The sequence below is a fragment of the Chelonoidis abingdonii genome, chromosome 1 (assembly GCF_003597395.2).
Source record: "Chelonoidis abingdonii isolate Lonesome George chromosome 1, CheloAbing_2.0, whole genome shotgun sequence".
Taxonomy (NCBI): domain Eukaryota; kingdom Metazoa; phylum Chordata; order Testudines; family Testudinidae; genus Chelonoidis; species Chelonoidis abingdonii.
The window spans coordinates 208266867-208287440 of NC_133769.1; the positions used below are offsets into that span (position 1 = coordinate 208266867).

At 39.6% G+C, this 20574-nt stretch overlaps 1 protein-coding gene across 1 annotated transcript in view; it reads left to right on the forward strand.

Moving 5' to 3' along the window:
* BACE2 (beta-secretase 2) overlaps window positions 1-4215 on the forward strand; it is an 86712-nt gene extending 82497 nt beyond the window's left edge. Inside the window, exon 9 of the mRNA XM_032791681.2 lies at window positions 3607-4215. Coding sequence (XP_032647572.1) covers window positions 3607-3860 — 254 coding nt within the window. The 3' untranslated portion in view covers window positions 3861-4215. The remainder of the gene's footprint in view (window positions 1-3606) is intronic.
* The last annotated feature ends 16359 nt before the right edge of the window (window positions 4216-20574 follow it).

The following is a 20574-nucleotide window of genomic DNA, read 5'->3' on the forward strand; positions in this document are numbered from 1 at the left end:
TTCTACAGGTTTTTTATTGTCTTAAGCAAATGGTTAAGGACAAGTTGTTACCAAGGGGTAAAGCATGAACTCCTTTCACTCATCGCTCACTTAATCTTTAGGGAAACACGAGAGAGTGCATCAGTAATTCTCCTTGTGGTGTGCCAGAGCCTGGGCTCCTTCACAAGCCTAAATTCCCACATTGCTATTTTTAGCCCCACAGTGTGAGACTGAGTCAAATGACGCAGACTTTGAGACTTGCTGCCATGGGTCTTTTATTGCTGTATAGACATTCCTTAAGTGAGCCAAGCCAGCTGGCTTAGTTTAGAACAGCTTCTAAGCTGGTGCATCAGAGAGCCAAATGAGCCATAACTGGCTACGTGACGGCGTCCTCCCGTGCCATGTCGTTGTCATTAATCCATGAAATTTGGATACTTCATTCAGTTCTGAGAATCGTTCTTCAAAGAAAAGGGATTACACTTGCTGAATAAGAATAGAATCTGCATTTACATTAGCCAGGGTATAAACTGATCACTAGCTGGTGCCAGGAAGAATTCCTCTTTCAACCAACCTCCTCAGCTCTGTGGTACAGTATCTCACATTTGTCCATGTTTATTATGAGAACTTGCTTTCTTCAGAAATCATGTGATGTAAGCCACTGTCTAAGACAGGCTATTGTGCTGATGTGGCAATTCCCACATACACGTGAGAGTTGATACACTAGTTACTCTGAAGTCATGTCTTCACAGATTCCATATTGTGGATATACAAGAGGTCTGGTAAAAGAACTTTTTTATCAGAAAACCATGACTATACATGGTAAACAGTCAGCATAGAGTGCAGAGATTAAGCAGCATAACTGGCTTCCCGCAGGGGCCAAACCATGACTTCCATAGCAACTCTATTACTGTATTTTAGTTGGGACTCTTAAGCCTATTCACAGGCTTAAAATAAACAGAATTACTGATTTGTTTCCTCACTTTTGAAAGTGTGTTGAATACATAATTTCTTGTTCCTGGTTTTATGATGAAACCAGGTTAGTGGTTAATGACAGAACATTGACCTGCACTCTGAATTTGCTGGGTTTTATGGCCTTTTTAAATAGAGATTAAAAATACAAGCAGCAAATATTAAGAACTGGACCAAAACCAGTTTTGAGGTTTGACTTGGTAGAGTCAAGTTCTCTAGGATGTGCCAGGCAAACATCCCCTATCACGCATGCACCACACTGCTGTGAGGGAACTAACTGCTGGCTGGATCCCATGTGTTTTTAAGCCTTTGGACCTCAGAGTCCAGGCCCTGCCCCATCTTGGAGACCCTAGGCACTTTCTTCGGGTGCTGATCTGTCTGAGAGCATAGATCCTGTGGTCCAACTGCGTAGTTCCTGGGATTAGGGCTGACTCCTCAGACTCTCCTCCCTCCCCCCATTTTAAACACACCCTCTCCGAGAATTCCAGTAGTGTGGGTGCAGATCTGTACAAAAATAATAAACTCCCTTCCCTTTCCTCACCACCCTGGAGGAGAGAATTCACAAGTTATACAGACAGATTCCCCAAATCTTCACATCCTTCTTGCTCACTTACCCCTTCAGTTTCTCCAGTACTTTCCTTGTCTGTTCAGGAGAGAGCTGAAGTTTGAGGAGTCTGATAGAGGGCTAGAGGATTATTTATTGTCAATTATTGCAGGAAGAGAAGATATCCAAACTATTACTAGTTCAGATAAGCCTTTGAACTTTTGAGCTTAATTTAAGGGAAGCTTCAAAATGTGTTTCACGTATTGCTAATTTCAAATCCGCCCCAATGTTGTTTAAAGGAGTATACTGAAGTAGACTGTCTTTTCATAAGAATTTGTGAAAAGTTCTCAGGGGATAGGCTGGGGAGAGTATTCCAGATTCTGAAGATCTAGTTTATTTTAAAACTGTTGGAAAAATTCATAACAAACAAGCTTTTGGGGGGATGGAGGGAAGAGGAGGCAGGTTCATAAACTGTAGCTGCCCCATTAGAGCCACTGCAGCCTGTCAGCGTCTCTGCAAAATGAAAACAAAGGGTTTTGGATCAGGCCCTAAATTCTGACTCAGGAATAGATGTTCAGATCATATGATTTTTTTTCTTTTTAAGCAATGCAGCTCTCATTAACCATAACGCCTACATGTAGTAAGATTCTGCCTTTTTAATTTTTTTGTACTAAGTGATAAAAATATAAGACTGTCTCATGAATGAATTATGGAAGAAATATACTGAGTGTTAGCAATACAAGAGATTCAAAAAAAATACTGCTATTTTATACTTTTAACTAGTTTGACCATTTTCTCAGCTAAATCCGTCAAAGCATCTTCTGAGGGATTCTCATGGCCAAACACAGAAAGTAGATACAGTATAAAATGGTCACATTTACAGTCATTAAACTTTTATCTAAAGGAATTATCAGACACTGCCAACATTTAAAAATACAAACCATGGAAATAAATGTGTGCTGAAATTTGCTTGGTCTCACTATAAATCTTTCAAATTATGCATGCACGTATGTTTAAAAAGGAGCACTGCCCCAGAAGTGAAATTCTTGCCCTATTGCAGGTAGTGGCAAAACATACACTGATTTAAATTGGTTGGAATTTTAAGTTGTATCCTGGGCACCTGGGATGAATCCTGGCTCCATTTTATACCATAACATAGGTAAAGTACAACAGTGGTCATAATTGTTGGCTCATATTAAAAAACTTTTAATAAGTTAGACAAGTTTCCCTATTTTATTCAGTTGTATTTTTGTGGGATGTTTTTATGCTCCTGTCAGCTGCTCTGACAACCATTTTTTATAGCCTTTTTGTTACCTCAAAATAAATTGAGAGATTAGGGACTGTATATATTTAAAGGCTACCTGCAAAGCAGTAAAACTGTCCCTTTTTTTTCTGTGTCACTTTTCGCTAGCGGCAGCGGCATCCGGAGCCCCGGGCCCATTGAAATCACCGGCCCCAGGGCAACTGCTCCCTTTTCCCCTCACACCACTTGTCAGAGGCTGCGAGGGGAGGCAGGGAAGGGGGGCAATGGGACAAGGACATTAAAGTGCTGCAGGGGCCTTTGCTGTGGCAGCGCTTTAACGTTGCTGTGACCCCTGCTGACTGGGGGGCGCAGGAATGTTAAAAGTACTGCCATGGCAAAGGACCGTCCTTAAAGTGCTGCTGCAGCAGCGCTTTAATGTGGTCTGGGTATGGGCCGGTGCCGGTTCTTACCGGTACAGAGTACTGGCCCGTACCAGCTCACTTTCACCCCTGAATGACATATCACTAGAAATTAGTTGACAGGGAAAGTGTTTATTATGTAGAATTAGTAAGAAGGGATAGAAAAGCATTGTGTTTTGTCATGCAGAGTTGACATCAAGTTAATGTGTTAAGATTTCTACCACAACTGTTCCCTATTTTTTCCAAAAATGTAGATAAAGCATAACTCTTATCCAAAAACTGTGTGAAGAACACAGAGCTGCTGCAGTTATTCCAAATATCTAAAGTACAGAACTATTTGAATTTGCCACTGTTGTAGTTTTTTATTTTTAAATCTTGCTAAGAAAATTCATCTCTTCCCATTCTTAGTTATTGGCTGTTTAGATAATGTTTCTCTTTTTGTAATTTCTCAGAAGTTGGTGGCTCTCCGGTATCTGAGATTGAAGGCCCTTTCACAACAGCAGATATAGCAAGCAACTGTGTCTCCACAATGACCTTGCACGAACCGATGTTGTGGATTATCTCCTATGCTCTCATGAGTTTATGTGGAATCATCCTCCTTGTTTTGATAATCTTACTGCTTCTTCCACCTCGTTGTCAGCATCGCTTCACTGACAATGATGTAGTCAGTGACGAGTCATCGTTAGTGCGTCATCGATGGAAATGAGGAACTTGATCAAAGTCAAGGAACCTTGGATTCTCTTAACACGATTAAGGATAAAGTTTCTAACCCTGGAGAGAAAGCCAAGGCCTTGTTCCATATACATTAATTTCAAATCACTGTTCTACTGCTGGATACTCTCCAGGCATATTGCATCATAACTCTTACGCTTTATTTTCTAACACTGATTCTGAATCAAAACATTATAACCACTCTCAAGTGCTACCTTACTGGTTCCGCTCCTCAGTAGCACAGCTGAACGTTTAAGATCTCAGTAGTGCTTTAAAAAAAACAAAAAATACATTGTGATGTTCTTCCATCAGATGCACAATGTTGCTCATCCCTTCCTCAAAGAAGAAAAGAACTGTCAAGTTTCTAACATTAATCAAGCCTTGAATATGGAAAAAGAAAAAAGATCATAAGTTCTATTGATTTTTCTTATTAATCCCATTAAAGAAATACTATTTTCTGTTTAAAGCAATTCATTTTGAAACAGTGCTCACAGTGTGGGGGAGAAGGAAAGGTGAGTCTTGTGCAGCAGATGGAAGAAAGTCAGGTCAAGAAGAAATTTTATTTTCCAAGAAAATAAACTGCTGTCATTTTGAATGGGTCTCCCTTTATAGGCTGTCCTTTCTAAACAGATTGAAGAGGAAAAATGGGAAATCAAAACTACTCAGCCTTAGTGTAAAACAAGACTACCTCTGCTAATTTATAAGGATACTTACTCTTGGTAAGTGTGGCGCACATAAAACTGTTCTTAAACTACAAGAAATCCTGTACCACAAGATGCATTTTCTTGACTCTCAAATAGTTATTGCTTAATCCTCCTTTTATAAAATAGTTTTTCACTTAAACACATTAAGGTATGTCAGCTTAGCTCTGGCATGTCCATCTTGGTGAAAAATATATTACACAGAGTGGTTGGAACGCTAGGTAAGAGACTGAAAAGTACTGGTCCAGTAATCCTAAAAAGAATATTAAAAATAAAAAACATTCTGGACCAGATTATTATCTCAGTTGTACAAGTATAAATCTGGAGTTTAACTGAGATCAGAATGTGACCCTTTCTTTAAATATTGATGAGTATTTTCTTATAGCTAGTAAGCCAGCGTTGCAGTTGCTCAACATTGGTTTCCTTCGTAAAGTTCTTGCATAGTCAGTGTGTGTGTGTGTGTGTGTGTGTGTGTGAGAGAGAGAGGGGGGGGTAGGGGAAGGGAGGGAGACACAGTGCTAGGCTCAGAAATTAAATTATAATTACACTTTTTTTTTAACCACCACCTACATTTTGCATCCTGGCTAAAGTGCCTTTTAAGGTGTCTTATTTACAGTTTCGGATTGCTGGGTTGGCTGAGGAAATAGCTGGAGTTTTGTTTTTACATCTGAAAATGCTTTTCTTGGAACTAGGAGTAGGAAACTTCTGCATATGGCTTGTCTTGTTTTGTTTTTCTCCTGGCCTTATAAAAAAAACTATACTAAGAAATGTAAAGATTTGCATAGCAAGAATGAGAAAAATGTGTTACAATTAGGCTTATTTTCATAGATTTTTATCCCCATGATATTTATCTCTATGAATCCACTCAGCTTCCCCTTTTATATTATTAAAAAATTAGACTTTTTTTCCTTTTGTCAATTCTAATATGAAGATGACTAAAATTATGCCAAGAAAGCACTATCTTTGATTCCTCACATGAGCTGGGTGACTGAGTTCCTTTTTCTTTCACATATGACATTTCTGTTCAATAGTGTACTTTCAGATAGTTTGGATTTTTTTTCTTTGCACAAAAGGAGAATAAAATGCAATGCACCTGATTTTCTGAAGTCCTGAGCTCCCACAGCTCCTGTTGATTTCACCTGGCATTGGGGCGCTCAGCACTTTTGAAAATGAGGCCCTGTGTTTCTTCAAAATTGAATTGTTATACTGTTGAAACAAATTTGCATTAGGAGCATGGAGTTGAAATATAAAAAGAGAGTTTCTTTTCTGAGTTTTACCCACAGTTTTTGCTTTGGAAAGAATGATGTTTCTAGTTCTTCAATCCAGCTCCATTTAGTCCTCCTGGGTTTGACTGGGCACATAGGAATATAACTGAAAATATCTTTTTGTGTTTTGTTAAGGAAATATATTTAATACTCTTGTCATATTTTGTTTTAAACTAAAATATTTTTGACTTTTTGTACAGAGTCTGGATTAATAGTGCAGGGGAGAATGGAACCATCTTTATTACTTTTGAAGGGGGAAAACTGCATAGCCTTGAAATATTTTCACGTTAGTTTTCTGATTACCAAAAAGGATCTTAAGAAGCAAATTATTGGACAAAATTCTTGGTATGCTTTGTATTAACAAGTTAGCTCTCTCCAGAGTAGTTCAATAAAGTATTTTTAATGCACTGTATTTCATATAAAAGCCCTTCAGTTTTTCATTTTAAATGTCATTAGTCAAGACATTTTAATAGAAATACTTGAATTACCGTATATACTCGATCATAAGCTGGTTTGTTTATAAGCTGACACTCCACCCCAAAAAGATGGATAAATAAAAATGGAAAATTTTTATGACCCATTTATAAGCCGATCCTATAATTCAGGGGCCAGCAAACTTTTTGGCTTCTGGGCCATCAGGATGAGCTGCTGCGGGGCTGAGACGGGTTGTTTTCCTTGAGCGTCCACAGGAATGGAGTTAAACGTAAGTAAACAAAGTATCCCAGCGCACCAGCCGCTTACCCTGATGGGCCGGGACAGCAACTAGTGGGGAAATTTTTGGGGGGGGGAGAAGCTGGGGGTAAGAGGAGTAACCCCTGTGACCATCCCTCATATACCCCCACCCCTAGCCTGGGACCCCCAGACTCCCCATCCCATCCCTTCCCACTTTACCTGGGGTGGGCCAGGGAAGGATATCTCTTGCACGGCCACAGCCTGCCAGCCCCGGAGCTGCAGCTGCTTTGGAGGCTCGGGGGAGAGCAGCGTGGCCAGAAGCGGAGAGACTTTGGCCCTGCCTCTTCCCTTCTGGCTCTGCTGGCTGTGCTGCCTCTTCCTTCCCCCTCTGTTGAGGCGAGTAGGGGGGTTGTATCTCATCTCTCCCCCTCTCTATACCTGTTCATAAGCCGACCCCCCTTCTCTGATTCTTCCCTTTTTTACTAAAAAAAAAAAAAAAAAAAAAATTTGGTTTATGAACAAGTATATATGGTACATAAGCAATAATCCAGTAACAGAAATTAAATAGATGGTAATACAGTGTGAGTTTTCATGGCATCCCTTGCCACTGGCTTATAGTTAAAATATAGTTTATAGTTCTGGCTTTTATAGTTAAAATGAAACTCAACTATAAATCTGGCTTATAGTTAAAATGCTATTAGTTACATCCGCTAGCTACACAAACTTCATCTTAGCTACTAAATTGATATTTACAGTGGCAGATATTCAGGTGGGTATTTCTTTGTTGCTCTGGCAACAGGAAAAGCAATGGGAACTGTTACAGGTTTCAATTGTTAGCCAGCAGCACATTAAGAAAATAATGCACTTGAGCATTTTTCTATGAAAGATGAAACTCAATGATGAACTAGAATCTTATGAAGTGTTTCTTCTTTAGGAGGATTTTTTTTTCCAATTTTGAAATAGTGCTATAAGGTATTTGATACTCCTATGAATATCCCTGAAATAAATCAGATTTTTAAACCATGCCTTCAAAAAACAAGGTTATAGGGAAAAATAGGTATTGATTTCCAAGACAATTTGTCACTTTTAAAAAAAACAAATGTACCCCCAAATGATGGGGTTACAGACCAATATATCCCAGTGCTAATATAACCATCATAGTTTCTGATGCAATGCAGTCCCAATTTTAAAACATTTATTTACCAGGCAAACTGGGAAAGTCATAGTTCATTGCATACAGCTGCTTCAATCATTAATAATATTTAGCTGTTTCCTAATGAATTACACGTGCAATTGATTTCACTTCATGCAGGATTTGGAGCTGCAGCAAGGGAAAACAACAATTCTGTCTTCACTGTTCTGTTGCTCCAAGTTCAATTTCAGGGATCTTATTTTGGGCTCCCTTGCTCAACTCAGGCAGTGACAAGAACAGACAAATATGACTTTGAAAGCATTTATTTGTAATGAAGTTGAGCTGAACTTTAATTAAATAGCCTACACTTAGCATCCTTCTGCTACAGATATTGAACTTACTTACATCACACTGATATCAGGCAATAACATTCTACTTCTGAGCTTTGCTTTTGTGTAGATTAATAGATAGTAAATCACAGACTCCTCAGAATTAAGAATCTATGTCTTTTTTAAGAAAGAAACACTAACCTCTTAACAATATTCTTATCTGTATTAGTTGAAAGCAAGTAATTGAGTTTCAGAGGGGTAGCCGTGTTAGTCTGGATCTGTAAAAGCAGCAGAGAGTCCTGTGGCACCTTATAGACTGACAGATGTATTGGAGTATGAGCTTTCATGGGTGAATACCCACTTCGTCGTATTCACCTATGAAAGCTCATGCTCCAATACATCTGTCAGTCTATAAGGTGCCACAGGACTCTTTGCAGTAATTGAGTAGAATCCTACGGTGTTTTCTTATAAGAGTGGAAGTCTTATTTGGTATTGATTGTTTTGGTAGTAGGTAGTTTGTATTGTCTGTGTATGAAAATCCGTGGAGCAACTATTCCAACACGTAGCAATTCTACGTAGGATTTGCTAAAGACAAGAGACTAGATTCTATGGCTCAGAGGTACTCCAGAATGATTGTTCCATTGAAGTGATTTTTGACTTCTTTAATGGTCCCAAGACTAGTCTTCCAATTCTGACATCAAATTTGCCAGCATGAAGAAGCTTGGAAAGGTAACTTATAGAAATGAGTGTGAAAGTAAATAAATATGTGTAAATCAGAAAAGTAAGCTGCCCATAATTTGTAATTGGTTTCTATTGTAAAACAGTTTAAAATCTACAAAATTGGCATTCTTTAAATGAATTTCACGTAACAATTTGCCAAAATATTACAATTGATTGTAGACTAATATATGCCTCATATAAGTTCAAGTTACGTCAGATGCTACTCCCTGACTCTTGCAAACACTGGTTTTATAACCGTTGACATTCTTGCTGTTATTTGACTATGATAAGTGAGCTAGGTTGTATCCCATTACCATCCTCTCATCTCTTGAGCTGCTCTGTTGCTACTGGCACTAAGAGGCAGAGAGGCTAAGGATTAGCTGAAATGGATCAGTTTTGTAAAATAGTATGGGAAGAGACTGTACTCTGCGCCTACTAAAAGATGGATCCTGGCTGAAGCATGTTTGTTGGCAGGGCAGAATAGAAAAGCTTGCATTGCTGCTGCTCTTGCTTTACCTCTGCCGTGGATACTTAGATCTTAGTTCACAGTCTGGCACCTTTTGTGAGAATTCACTTGTAGGTATGTTTTTAAAAAATAAGACCATCTCCTGTTGTTCACACCAGAGTGGGCGCATAATTCTCATTAACAAGTATAATAATTCCAAACTGGAATCTCAAAGCATCCACTACATAGTTTTTCACACATTGTGTAATGATTGCAGATAACCATGTTTTTCTGCATTGCTGATAGCGTATTTGGAGGCAAATGAAACTAGTTTCTTTTATATATATTTTTAAAATATATTAAATATTAGTTACTACTTGCATAGCTTGACAAATATTTAATTTTTTTTCTTTTCATCATTAATTCAGCATGGTTGGCTCTCCAGTCTTAGCCAGATAGTTTATATTCTGGCAAAAAACGCAGACTGGATACGTTTTCAGTCAACAAAAGGTTTAAATGTAGAAAGTAACTCTAACTTTCCAAATGAACATAACTTTCAATTAAATGTTTAATGTCTTATTTAAAATTAAGTGATCATTGTCATCAGAATTTAACTGTGAATTTGACTCCAGTTTGTATATTATGAGCAAAATAGGGGAAGACACTTCTGACACAACTTATTCTTCCCCTTTTGGAATAAAACTGAACAGGTGACCAAAGAATTAAATTATGGCTGTCATCATACCAACTAATAATGGTAGCTAAAATAATGTTTCTAAACTTTAGTGTCAAAATATTATCTACGTGTACATCTTCTCTCTCACCACTTGGGAAATGCTGGGGGGGGGCGGGGAAGGAAGAAATTCTAAAGGAGGTGACATCAGGGAATAATTGCAAGCAGGGCTGGCTCCAGGCCCCAGCACGCCAAGCACGTGCTTGGGGCGGCATGCTGCGGGGGGCGCTCTGCTGGTCGCCAGAAGGGCAGCAGGCGGCTCCGGTGGACCTCCCGCAGGCGTGGCTGCGGAGGGTCGGCTGGTCCCGCGGCTCCGGTGGAGCATCCGCAGGCACGCCTGCGGGAGGTCCACCGAAGCTGCGGGACCAGTGAACCCTCCACAGCCACATCTGCGGGAGATCCACCGGAGCCGCGGGACCAGCGAGCGGCAGAGGGCCTCCCTCAGCGTGACACCGTGCTTGAGGCAGCAAAATGGCTAGAGCCGGCTCTGATTGCAAGAAAGTCAGCAGTAAGTCAGGACCAACTCTTAAGCCAGCATTTGTCAAACGCGGCCACCAGGGGCTTTTCTTGCAGCCACAGCCTCCTGGGTGGTGACGGGGGAGGTTGAGGGAAGTAGCGGTCCCTCCTCTGGGGCTGCCAGGAGGAGTTGGGCTTTGTGGAGGAGGAGGAGAGAGGCAAACACCGGAGGAGCAGACAGCTATTGTGAGTTCCCCATCAACAGTCAAAACATGTTACTCTAATGCCTCATCTGAAGTGTGCATAACTGGCCAAAAGAGAATGAGTCTGAGTGACTTTACGAATTTGAGTTCTGTAATGTCTCTCATCTGGAAGGAAAAACATAAATGAGCAAATCGTGTTTTAAGCTGCCTTGCAATTTAAGAGAAAATCCATATATAAATTTCTAAAACTGAATACATTTAGTTCCACATGATACACCAGATGGAATTTTCACTTAAGGAAATGATTCCATTTACTGGGAGGATTCAATTTTATTTTAATGGTTCAGAGTTGACTGTTAATTAAAGGAAGATGAGGCCAAAATCTTGAGAAAGGGGGATGCTACGTTTATAAAGCCATTCTTCAGCTGCTGTGCAATGTTGTTCCCAATGACTGCTAAGCATCATTATTGGATTTTCTAAAGGTTGGTATTTTTGTACAAGTTCCACTGTTCTTCAATGTGCACTATATAAAAAATTTAAATTTCTGCTTGTTTAAATAAATGAATAATTGTTCTAACTTGTTCAGTGTTCTAATTTGTTCAGTGTATCTTTTAATACATGTTGTATTTTTTCCTGGTCACTGGTGTTCAGTATCCAACCAAATTGTTCCCAATGCATTGAAATTCAGGATACCTGTGATCAAATGAGAGATTCTCAATAACCCCTTGATATGGCTTCAGCTCTAAAGTGAGAGTAGAACTTGTCTATAAGTGCTTGAAAGTTAAAACCTGCAGAAGGCTGACTGCTGTATGTGAGAATGAGATTTTCACATTCATACTTGATGCAAAAATAATTTATTTCTATCTTTCCGTCAAAAGTATTCACCATTGGACAGAGATCAGACATGGAAAATTTTAGCCCAGTAAGTGAAACTTTTGGATCATTTAGTAAGACAGATGGAAAACAGTTATACTAATAACACTTTGGCTATTTTAACTATCGCTATCTCTAATGCTCCAGCTATAAGATACAAAGGGACACAAACTTCATAGTACTATTTTTAATACTACATCTTTTTAGGTATTTATTTTTCTTTTGGTGTCGTATATAGAGATCTAGAAATACTAAATTTGCTCTACTTATTGGATTCTCTCACAAGGTGGCACTCCTGTGACATCTTTCAGATGTGATTTCTTTGAGACTTTCTTCACAACTGATAGGTCAATAAAATCAAAGCAGTTTATAAGTTTTCCTTTTTTAAAATACCCATATACATAAATAATCTTGTGCCATAATGATGGTCTGATTCTTTTTGTTGAAGAATCAGGATTCTATTTTTTAAAATCCTTTATTTGTAAGCTGCCAGGTGCCATCTTTTATGTATTTTTACAAAATATGTTGCTAGTCAATGGATACCAGGAATATTTGGTCAAACGATACATTTTTATATTATAAAATGGAACAGTATTTTCAATTTACCCAATACTTTTGCATATATAATTATATATTTCAGTTGATTTTTGCCTTTTCCTGTTCAATGAAGCCTGGTTGTAACACATCCATGTTTCCAACTTATTTGTAATAGGTCAGATGAGAGTTCGTTCCTGTGCTTGACTTTCTCCTACACTTCTAAAACTTCCACTGCTTCAGAGTATAGCCCATGAAATGTCCATCTGTACTCCTGAAGGTTTTCTCTAAGACTATATATAAACTTTGTCCTAACCAATACAAATATCACTGTGTGATGGGTTAGATCACAGAACCCCCTTTGCAGTTCACTGAAACTGGAATGCACTCGGTTCAGGGAATTCTTAGTTAACAGAGACTTTCCCAGCGCCCAGTGTTCAGACTTTATTTTTCTTCCTTTTCTGTTCCTACTTCCTTTGCCCAAAATAAGCAAAGAGAAAATAACAAACCAGTAACCAGTTGGTCTGTTCTCCAGCCACCATACTTAAAACTCACTCAAAATCACTACCAGTATCTCAAAGCAATCAGCTGTGCACAGATCCTGCTCAACTATGCCACTGTGACAGGTTAGATCACAGAACCCCCCTTGGGCACTGCCAAGTCATGTGCCAAGACTACTGCCCCTGCTTTCCCTGCCAGCTCGGGACCCCAGCACCCTGGCTTGCTGATAGAGACACGTCCATCTGCTCCAATATAGACCCAGGGTCTGAAGTACTTGCCCCACAGCTGCAAACTTAACTGAGCAGCTTAAACTTAAAGCAGCTCACAGAAATGTTTTTGTCTTTAACACTCAGATACCCAACTCCCAATGGGGTCTAAACCCAAATAAATCCATTTTACTCTGTATAAAGCTTATACAGGGTAAACTCATAAATTGTTTGCCCTCTAACATTGATAGAGATGCACAGTTCTTTGCCACCTCCCCAGTATTAAGTAAAAAGTGATTTTTATTAAATATAGAAAGTAGGATTTAAGTGGTTCCAAGTAGTAACAGACAGAACAAAGTGAATTACCAAGTAAAATAAAATAAAATGCACAAATCTCAGTCTAATCCAACTGAATACAGATAAAATCCTCACCAGTTCCAGAATGCTCCCTTTTACAGACTAATCTCCCTTTAGTCTGGGTCCAGCAATCACTCACACCCCTTGAGTTCACTGTCCTTTGTTTCAGTTTCTTTCAGGTATCTTTAGGGGTGGAGAGGCTCCTTTAGCCAGCTGAAGACCAAATGGAGGGGTCTCCTATGGGCTTAAATAAACTTTATCTTCTGAGTGAAGACCCCCCCTCCTCTCTCCTATGCAAAGTTCAGCCCAAGATGGAGCTCTGGAGTCACCTGGGCAAGTCACATGTCCATGCATGATGCAGTTTTTACAGGCAGAAGCCATTGCCCACATGGTATCTTGTATGTCTCCAGGAAGACTTTTTATGTGGATTGGAGCATTCCAAGATGCATTGTTCCTTAAGTGCTTCCTGATTGGGCACTTAAGTTTGCGAAGTCCTTTCTCCAGGAACTGACCAAATGCTCTACTAAGGTTATTTAGAAATCAAGTCAGTACACGGACAATATTCATAACTTTGAGTACAAAAATGATACATGCATACAAATAGGATTAATAGATTCAGTAGATCATAACCTTTACATAGATATGTTACATATCATATGTAGCACAGAACAGATTCCAGTTGTCATATATATTCATAAGCATATTTCCGTAAAGCCTAATGGAGGGTACCGTCACATCCACAATTGGATTGGTTTGGCTTAGCTTACCATGTGCAGACGAAACACTTGTTAAATTTGAAGACAAGGTTAAGAATAAAAATTCCTACAAAGAATACTGTCTTTAGCGCAAACCCTATTCAAAGCCAGGATGTTCAGAGTTACGATTAAATATATAATACCTCAAATATCTGAAAATATGAAAGTTCACAGTTAAAGTACCCAAACTAACTTGTGTCTGCTCCCTCAACAATTACAGCTGCCCAACTTTCCTGGGTGTATTTGGTTTTTTTTTAAATAGTGGCTTTGCAATATACCTAATTTTTGAGGGAATGTTTCTGAGAATTATAAGAACTTGTCTACCTAAAGTCTTAAACTTTGAACAGCCATGGTATTAGTACAGCTGGCAAATGAGATGGAATAGTGAACTGTGCTCCACAGACCTTGGTCTATAATTGGTTTCATGTCCTCATTGATGTCAGATATGCATCTAATGGCACTTGCATTTTTGGTACTTGGAATCATTGGGCTTTATTCTAACAGGTACCGAATGCCTTCAATACCACACAAGACTCAGCATTTAAAAGGGGAACAGCGGCTAATTGCCTTAATATGCTGTTTGACGAACCAAGAATTTATTTTTTCCTATAGAACGTATATAATTGTAAAGAGGGCTAGAGTTGTCAGCTCTAGCAAATGTATGACTAAGAAGGTGATGATCATATAGTGTTCATGGTCATTGATAATATGAAACTTTGTAATGGATACATAAGGTAGTATGACTTTCTCAGAACATTGCTGCAGGGACAGTTAAATTAGTTTGGGGGATCTTAGGTGCAAGGCCACCCAGAGGGGAGGACAAGTGGGGCAATTTGCCACAGGCCCCGCAGGGGACCTCATGAGAATATAGTATTCTATAGTATTGCAACCTTTTTTTAATGGAAGGGGCCCCCAAAATTGCTTTGCCCTGGGCCCTCTGAATCTTTCGGGCATCCCTGCTTAGATGTGAATGTTCCTACTTTTCAGTGTTTGAGTTTCTTACACATAGCCTTAAATCTGACTTCCCTATTTTTTTGAATTTTTGGGATGGGGGTTGGCATGGTTAGTTGGGGCGTTTTTAGGGGGGTGTTTCTTTGGGATTGTGTGCTCCTACCTACAATGCTCAAATTACTGATATCGCCTTCAGTTCACTCCTACACTCTATTTCACCAGTTAAACTCATTCCTACCATTCTCCCCCATTCAATCCTGCAAGTCCAACCCATCTCCACTCATTTTGCCCATGTCTACTCCTGTGCCTCTACCACTAGTACTGATTCAAACTTGTAATATCAGTTTTCATGTCCTTTATCTGGAAGAGGTAAAATCTAATTTTCCTATATGTGGTGTGACTCGGGGTTAATAGCATGTGCCAACCTGTTAAGCATAAACAAAACCCTAAATTGGTTGCCACCAACCCATTGGATTCCAGTCTCACTGGCTTTTCCAGCTCATCATTTGAAAGTGCTCATTTTATTGCTCACCATTCTTTTTCTGTTAGTTATTTAATTCCTATTGTTTTATGGGTTTTTTGTATTTTGTTTAGCTTCACTGAAAAGCAGAAGAGTTAATCTAATATTCTCAAAGTCTGGCCTGTGTCCCAAACCTTTGCTTCCAGGTTTCATGAAGGACTTCAAGGGTTCCCAGAGATATTGTTTCATTATTTTTGTTTTGAAGTAGTCATAGACCCTGATCCTGAAAGTTACTCTGTGAACAGAACTTCCTGAGACTGCAAGAGTGCACCGGCATGGAAAAACAATGAGGAGTCCTTGTGGCATCTTAGAGCCTAAAAAATTTATTTGGGCATAAGCTTTTGTGGGCTAAAACCCACTTCATCAGATGCATGGAGTGAAAAATACAGTAGGCAGGTATAAATATACAGCACATGAAAAGATGGGAGCTGCCTTACCAACTCACAGAACCCATGACTTTCCTGGTGCTATAAAAATACTGACATTGAGTCATTCTTAAACATATCTCTGCTCTAGCACAATTGCAGGCTGTTTGCCAGAGCTGCTATTTTTTCTTTTTTTTTTTCTTCAGTAGATTTTCTGTGTCCTTCAGCAGCAGCAGCAGCTGAGCACCTCACAAACATTCATGACCAAACTTTTCCCAAATAGGTGCCAGGTGTTAAACTGTACAAGCCATAATTAGGCACCTAAGAAAGTTGCATGGTATTTCCAAAGTGCTGAGCACTGGACATTTCTCACTAACTAATTAATCTACCCCCAGTGGTATTATAAAGTTAGAGGGAAGTATCCCCATTTTATAGATGTGGAACCAAAGCACATAGGATATCCAATCCCTTCACTTTTGGAAAGTGTTACCCATAGAGATTAAGTGACTTGCTTAAGGTCACACAGGAAGCATATTGTGAAACAGGGAATCTTGCACAGTTGTTTTGAGTCTTAATTCAGTGTCTTGGCCACAGACTGGAGAAAAGAAACCTTCACTTGTCAAGTTTTAGATTCAAAGCCATTCTAATTCTCTTACAGCTACCTAAAAACTTTTAATAGGGAAGACTACAGCTCCTGGCCCCCTCCCCTCTTATTTGCTGTCCTGCAACATTCCTGTGGCAACCACAGCAATTGCTTACTTTAAAAAGTAATAGCAATTCAGCTCATTCTCTCATAGCTTTACTTCTCCTCTCTTTCTCTCTCACACACCCCCCGCCCCCATCCACACACAAACCTCCATTCATTGCATGTGCTTTTCTGCCATCTGGTATCTTTCGCATCCAGCCATGGTTTTTCACCTGTCTTGTCTCCTGGCAGCTGCTTCCCTACTGCCTGATCCTGTTTGGATATCCTGGCAACGTTGGCCAGTTAGTTCATGGCTCCTGGATGTTCCTTTTCACCGGCCAGCTCTAGTCATGTTGACAAGGAATGGCAATAATTTTAAACAAAAAAAATACCTTTTTGAATTATATCAAAAAATTTTTGTAAACTTTCCTGATATTTTCATCTTTTTTTATTAAACAGCTCTAAAAATTTTCATTTAAATCACTTGGAATCATTTTGAATAGCTTAGTCAATTCACTGATTTTTGGTTTTTTTTGTTTTTTTTGTTTGGCACAAGATTTCCCCTCTTCATTATAAGAACATAAAAATAGACCTACTGGGTCAGACCAAAGGGCCATCTAGCCCAGTATCCTGTCTTCCAAGAAGTTTCCAGTGCCAAGTGCCCCAGAGGGAATGATGATTACCTGTTCTGTTCAAGTGATTCATCCTGTCGCTTATTCCCAGCTTCTGGCAAATAGAGACTAGGAACACCATCTCTGCCCATCCTGGCTAATAGCTACTGATCGACCTATCCTCCATGAATTTATCTAATTCTTTTTTGAACCCTGCTATGGGCTTGGCCTTCATAACTTCCTATGACAAGAAGTTCCACAGGTTGACTGTGTGTTATGTGAAAAAATACTTCTGTTTGTTTTAAACCACTCCCCTGCACTTGGTGACCCTTAGTTCTTGTTTTATGAGAAGTAGTAAACACTTCCTTATCTACTTTCTCTACACCAATCATATCTCTCCCTACCCGTCTCTTTTCCAAGCTGAAAAAACCCCAATTTTATTAATCTCCCCTCTCCTCATATGGAAGCCATTCCATACCCCTAATCATTTTTGTTTCCCTTTTCTGAACTTTTTCCAATTCCAATATATCTTTTTTGAGGGGGGCAACCACATCTGCACACAGTATTTGAGATGTGGGCATATCATGGATTTATATAGAGACAACATATTTTCTCCCCTATTATCTATCCCTTTCTTAATTATTCCCAGCATTCTGATTGCTTTTTTGACTGCTACTGCATATTGAGTGGATATTTTCAGAGTACTATCCACAATGAGTGCAATATCTCTTTCTTGAGTGGTAATAGCTAATTTAAACCTCATCATTTTATGTGTATAGTTGGGATTATGCTTTCCAATATGCATTACTTTGCATTTATCAACATTAAATTTCATCTGCCATTTTGTTGGTCAGTGACCCAGTTTTGAGAGATCCTTTTGTAGCTCTTTGCAGTCTGCCTGGGTCTTAACTAGCTTTAGTAATTTTGTATCATCTGCAAATTTTGCCACTTCATTGTTTACCCCTTTTTCCAAATAATTTATGAATATGTTGAACAACCCTGGTCCCAGTACAGACCCCTCGGGAACACCACTATTTACCTTGCTCCATTCTGAAAACTGACCATTTATACCTACCCTTTGTTTCCTATCTTTTAACTAGTTACCAATTCATGAGAGCACCTTCCCTCTTATCCCATGGCAGCTTACTTTGCATAAGAGCCTTTGGTGAGGGACCTTGTCAAAGGCTTTCTGAAAATCTAAGTACACTAGACCCCTTGGTCCACATGCTTGTTGACCCCCCGCCAAAGAATTCTAGTAGATTGGTGAGGCATGATTTCCCGTTACTAAAACAATATTGACTCTTTCTCAACAAATTATGTTCATCTATATGTCTGACAATATTGTTCTTTATTACAGTTTCAGCCAGTTTGCCGGTACTGAAGTCAGGCTTACAGGCCTGTAATTGCTGGGATCACATTAGCTATCCTCCAGTCATCTGGTATAGAAGCTGATTTAAACGATAGGTTACAGACTACAGCTAGTAGTTCTACAATTTCACATTTGAATTCCTTCAGAGCTTTTGGGTGAATACCATCTGGTCCTGGTGACTTATTGCTGTTTAATTTATCAATTTGTTCCAAAACCACCTCTAGTGATACCTCAGTCTGGGACAGTTCCTCACATCTGTCACCTAAAAAGAATGGCTCGGGTTTGGGAATCTCCCTCACATCCTCAGCCATGAAGACCAATGCAAAGAATTCATTTAGTTTCTCCGCAGTGGCTTTATAATCCTTGAGTGCTCCTTTAACACCTCAATCATCCAGTGGCCCCACTGGTTGTTTAGCAGACTTCCTGCTTCTGATGTACTTTTTTTTTTTTTTTTTTTTTTAAATGCTACTACTTTTTGAGTCTTTGGCTAACTGTTCCTCATACTATCACCCCTGTTGTTTTTTCTTCTCTGGATTAATTGATTTATTTAAATATTTATTGTCAAGGCCTTCCAGGATCATTATGGGTATAGACCTTCACATTTTGTGAAAATTAGGTATAAATCCTTTTTTAAATAGGGGAGACAAGAGATGCTGGTGTGTTCTGTCCTGGGGTTTTTGGTTGGTTGGTTCTGGTTTTTTTCCACATCCTGTTTCTGTTTTTCACTTGACCAGTCTAGTCAGGATTCAATATGTTATGTAATCTATGCCACGCAATGAGGTGAAACAAGATCAGGATACAAAAATCAAGGAGACATTTTACTACCTGAACTCTCTAGAGAGGCAATCTGCTTACTTAAACTTCTTCTGAAGGGTACCTTAAAGACTTACGGATTTATTTGGGCATAAGCTTTTGTGGGTAAAAAAAAGCCCACTTCAGATGCATGGAGTGAAAATTACAAATACAGGCATAAATATATATTGGCACATGAAGAGAAGGGCGTTACCTCACAAATGGAGAACCAAGGGTTGACAAGGCCACTTCAGTCAGGGTGGATGTGGTCTACTCCCAATAATTGATGAGGTGTCAGTCCCAAGAGAGGGAAAATTGCTTCTGTAGTGAGCTAGCCACTCCCAGTCCCTATTCAAGCCCAAATTGATGGTGTTAAGTTTCCAAATGAATTGTAGATCAGCAGTTTCTCTTTGAATTCTGTTTTTGAAGTTCTTTGTTATTGAAGAATGGCTACTTTTAACTCTGTAATTGAGTGTCCAGAGAGACTGAAGTGTTCTCCTACTGGCTTCTGCATGTTACCATTCCTGATGTCTGATTTGTGTCCATTTAGTCTTTTTATGTAGAGACTGTCCAGTTTGGCCAATGTACATGTTAGAGGGGCGTTGCTGGCAGATGATGGCATATATCAGATTAGTAGATGTGCAAGTGAATGAGCCCCTGATGGTGTGGCTGGGTGCTATGACGGTGTTTCTAGAGTAGATATGGGGACAGAGACAGCAATGGGGTTTGTTACAGGGATTGGTTCCTGGGTTAGTTTTCTGTGGTGTGGTGTGTAGTTGCTGGTGAGTATTTGCTTCATTTTGGGGGGCTGACTGTAAGTGATGATTGGCCTGCCTTCCAAGGCCTGTGAGGGGGGGATCATTTTCCAGGATAGGTTGTAGATCATTGATAATGTGCTGAAGAGGTTTTAGCTGGGGGCTGTATGTGATGGCCAGTGGTTTTCTGTTTTCCTTGTTGGGCCTGTCCTTTAGCAGGTGACTTCTGGGTACCCATCTTGCTCTATCAATCTGTTTCCTCATTTCCCCAGGTGGGTATTGTAGTTTTAAGACTGTTTGATAGAGATCTTGTAGGTTGTATCTTAGGGTTTGCTGTAGACAATGGATCATGTGATGTATCCTGGATGTAAGCTGGAGGCATGTAGGTAAGTATAGCCATAAGTATATTTCCCAAATAGGGTGGTGTTTGACCATCATTTATTTGCACTATAGTGTCCAGGAAGAGGATCTCTTGTGTGGACTGGTCCAGGGTGAGGTAGATTGTAGGGTGGAAATTGTTGAAATCCAGGTGAAATTCTTCAAGGCCCTCCTTCCTGTGGGTCCATATGATGAAGATGTCATCAATGTAGCGGAAATAGAAGAGGGGCACTAGGGGATGAGAGCTTAGGAAGTTCTAAGTCAGCCATAAAAATGTTGGCATACTGTGGGGCTGTGTGGGTACCCATAGCAGTGCCACTGACTTGAAGGTATAAATTGTCCCCAAATCTGAAATGATTGTGGGTGAGGATTCAGTCACAGAGCTCAGCCACCAGGTGGCC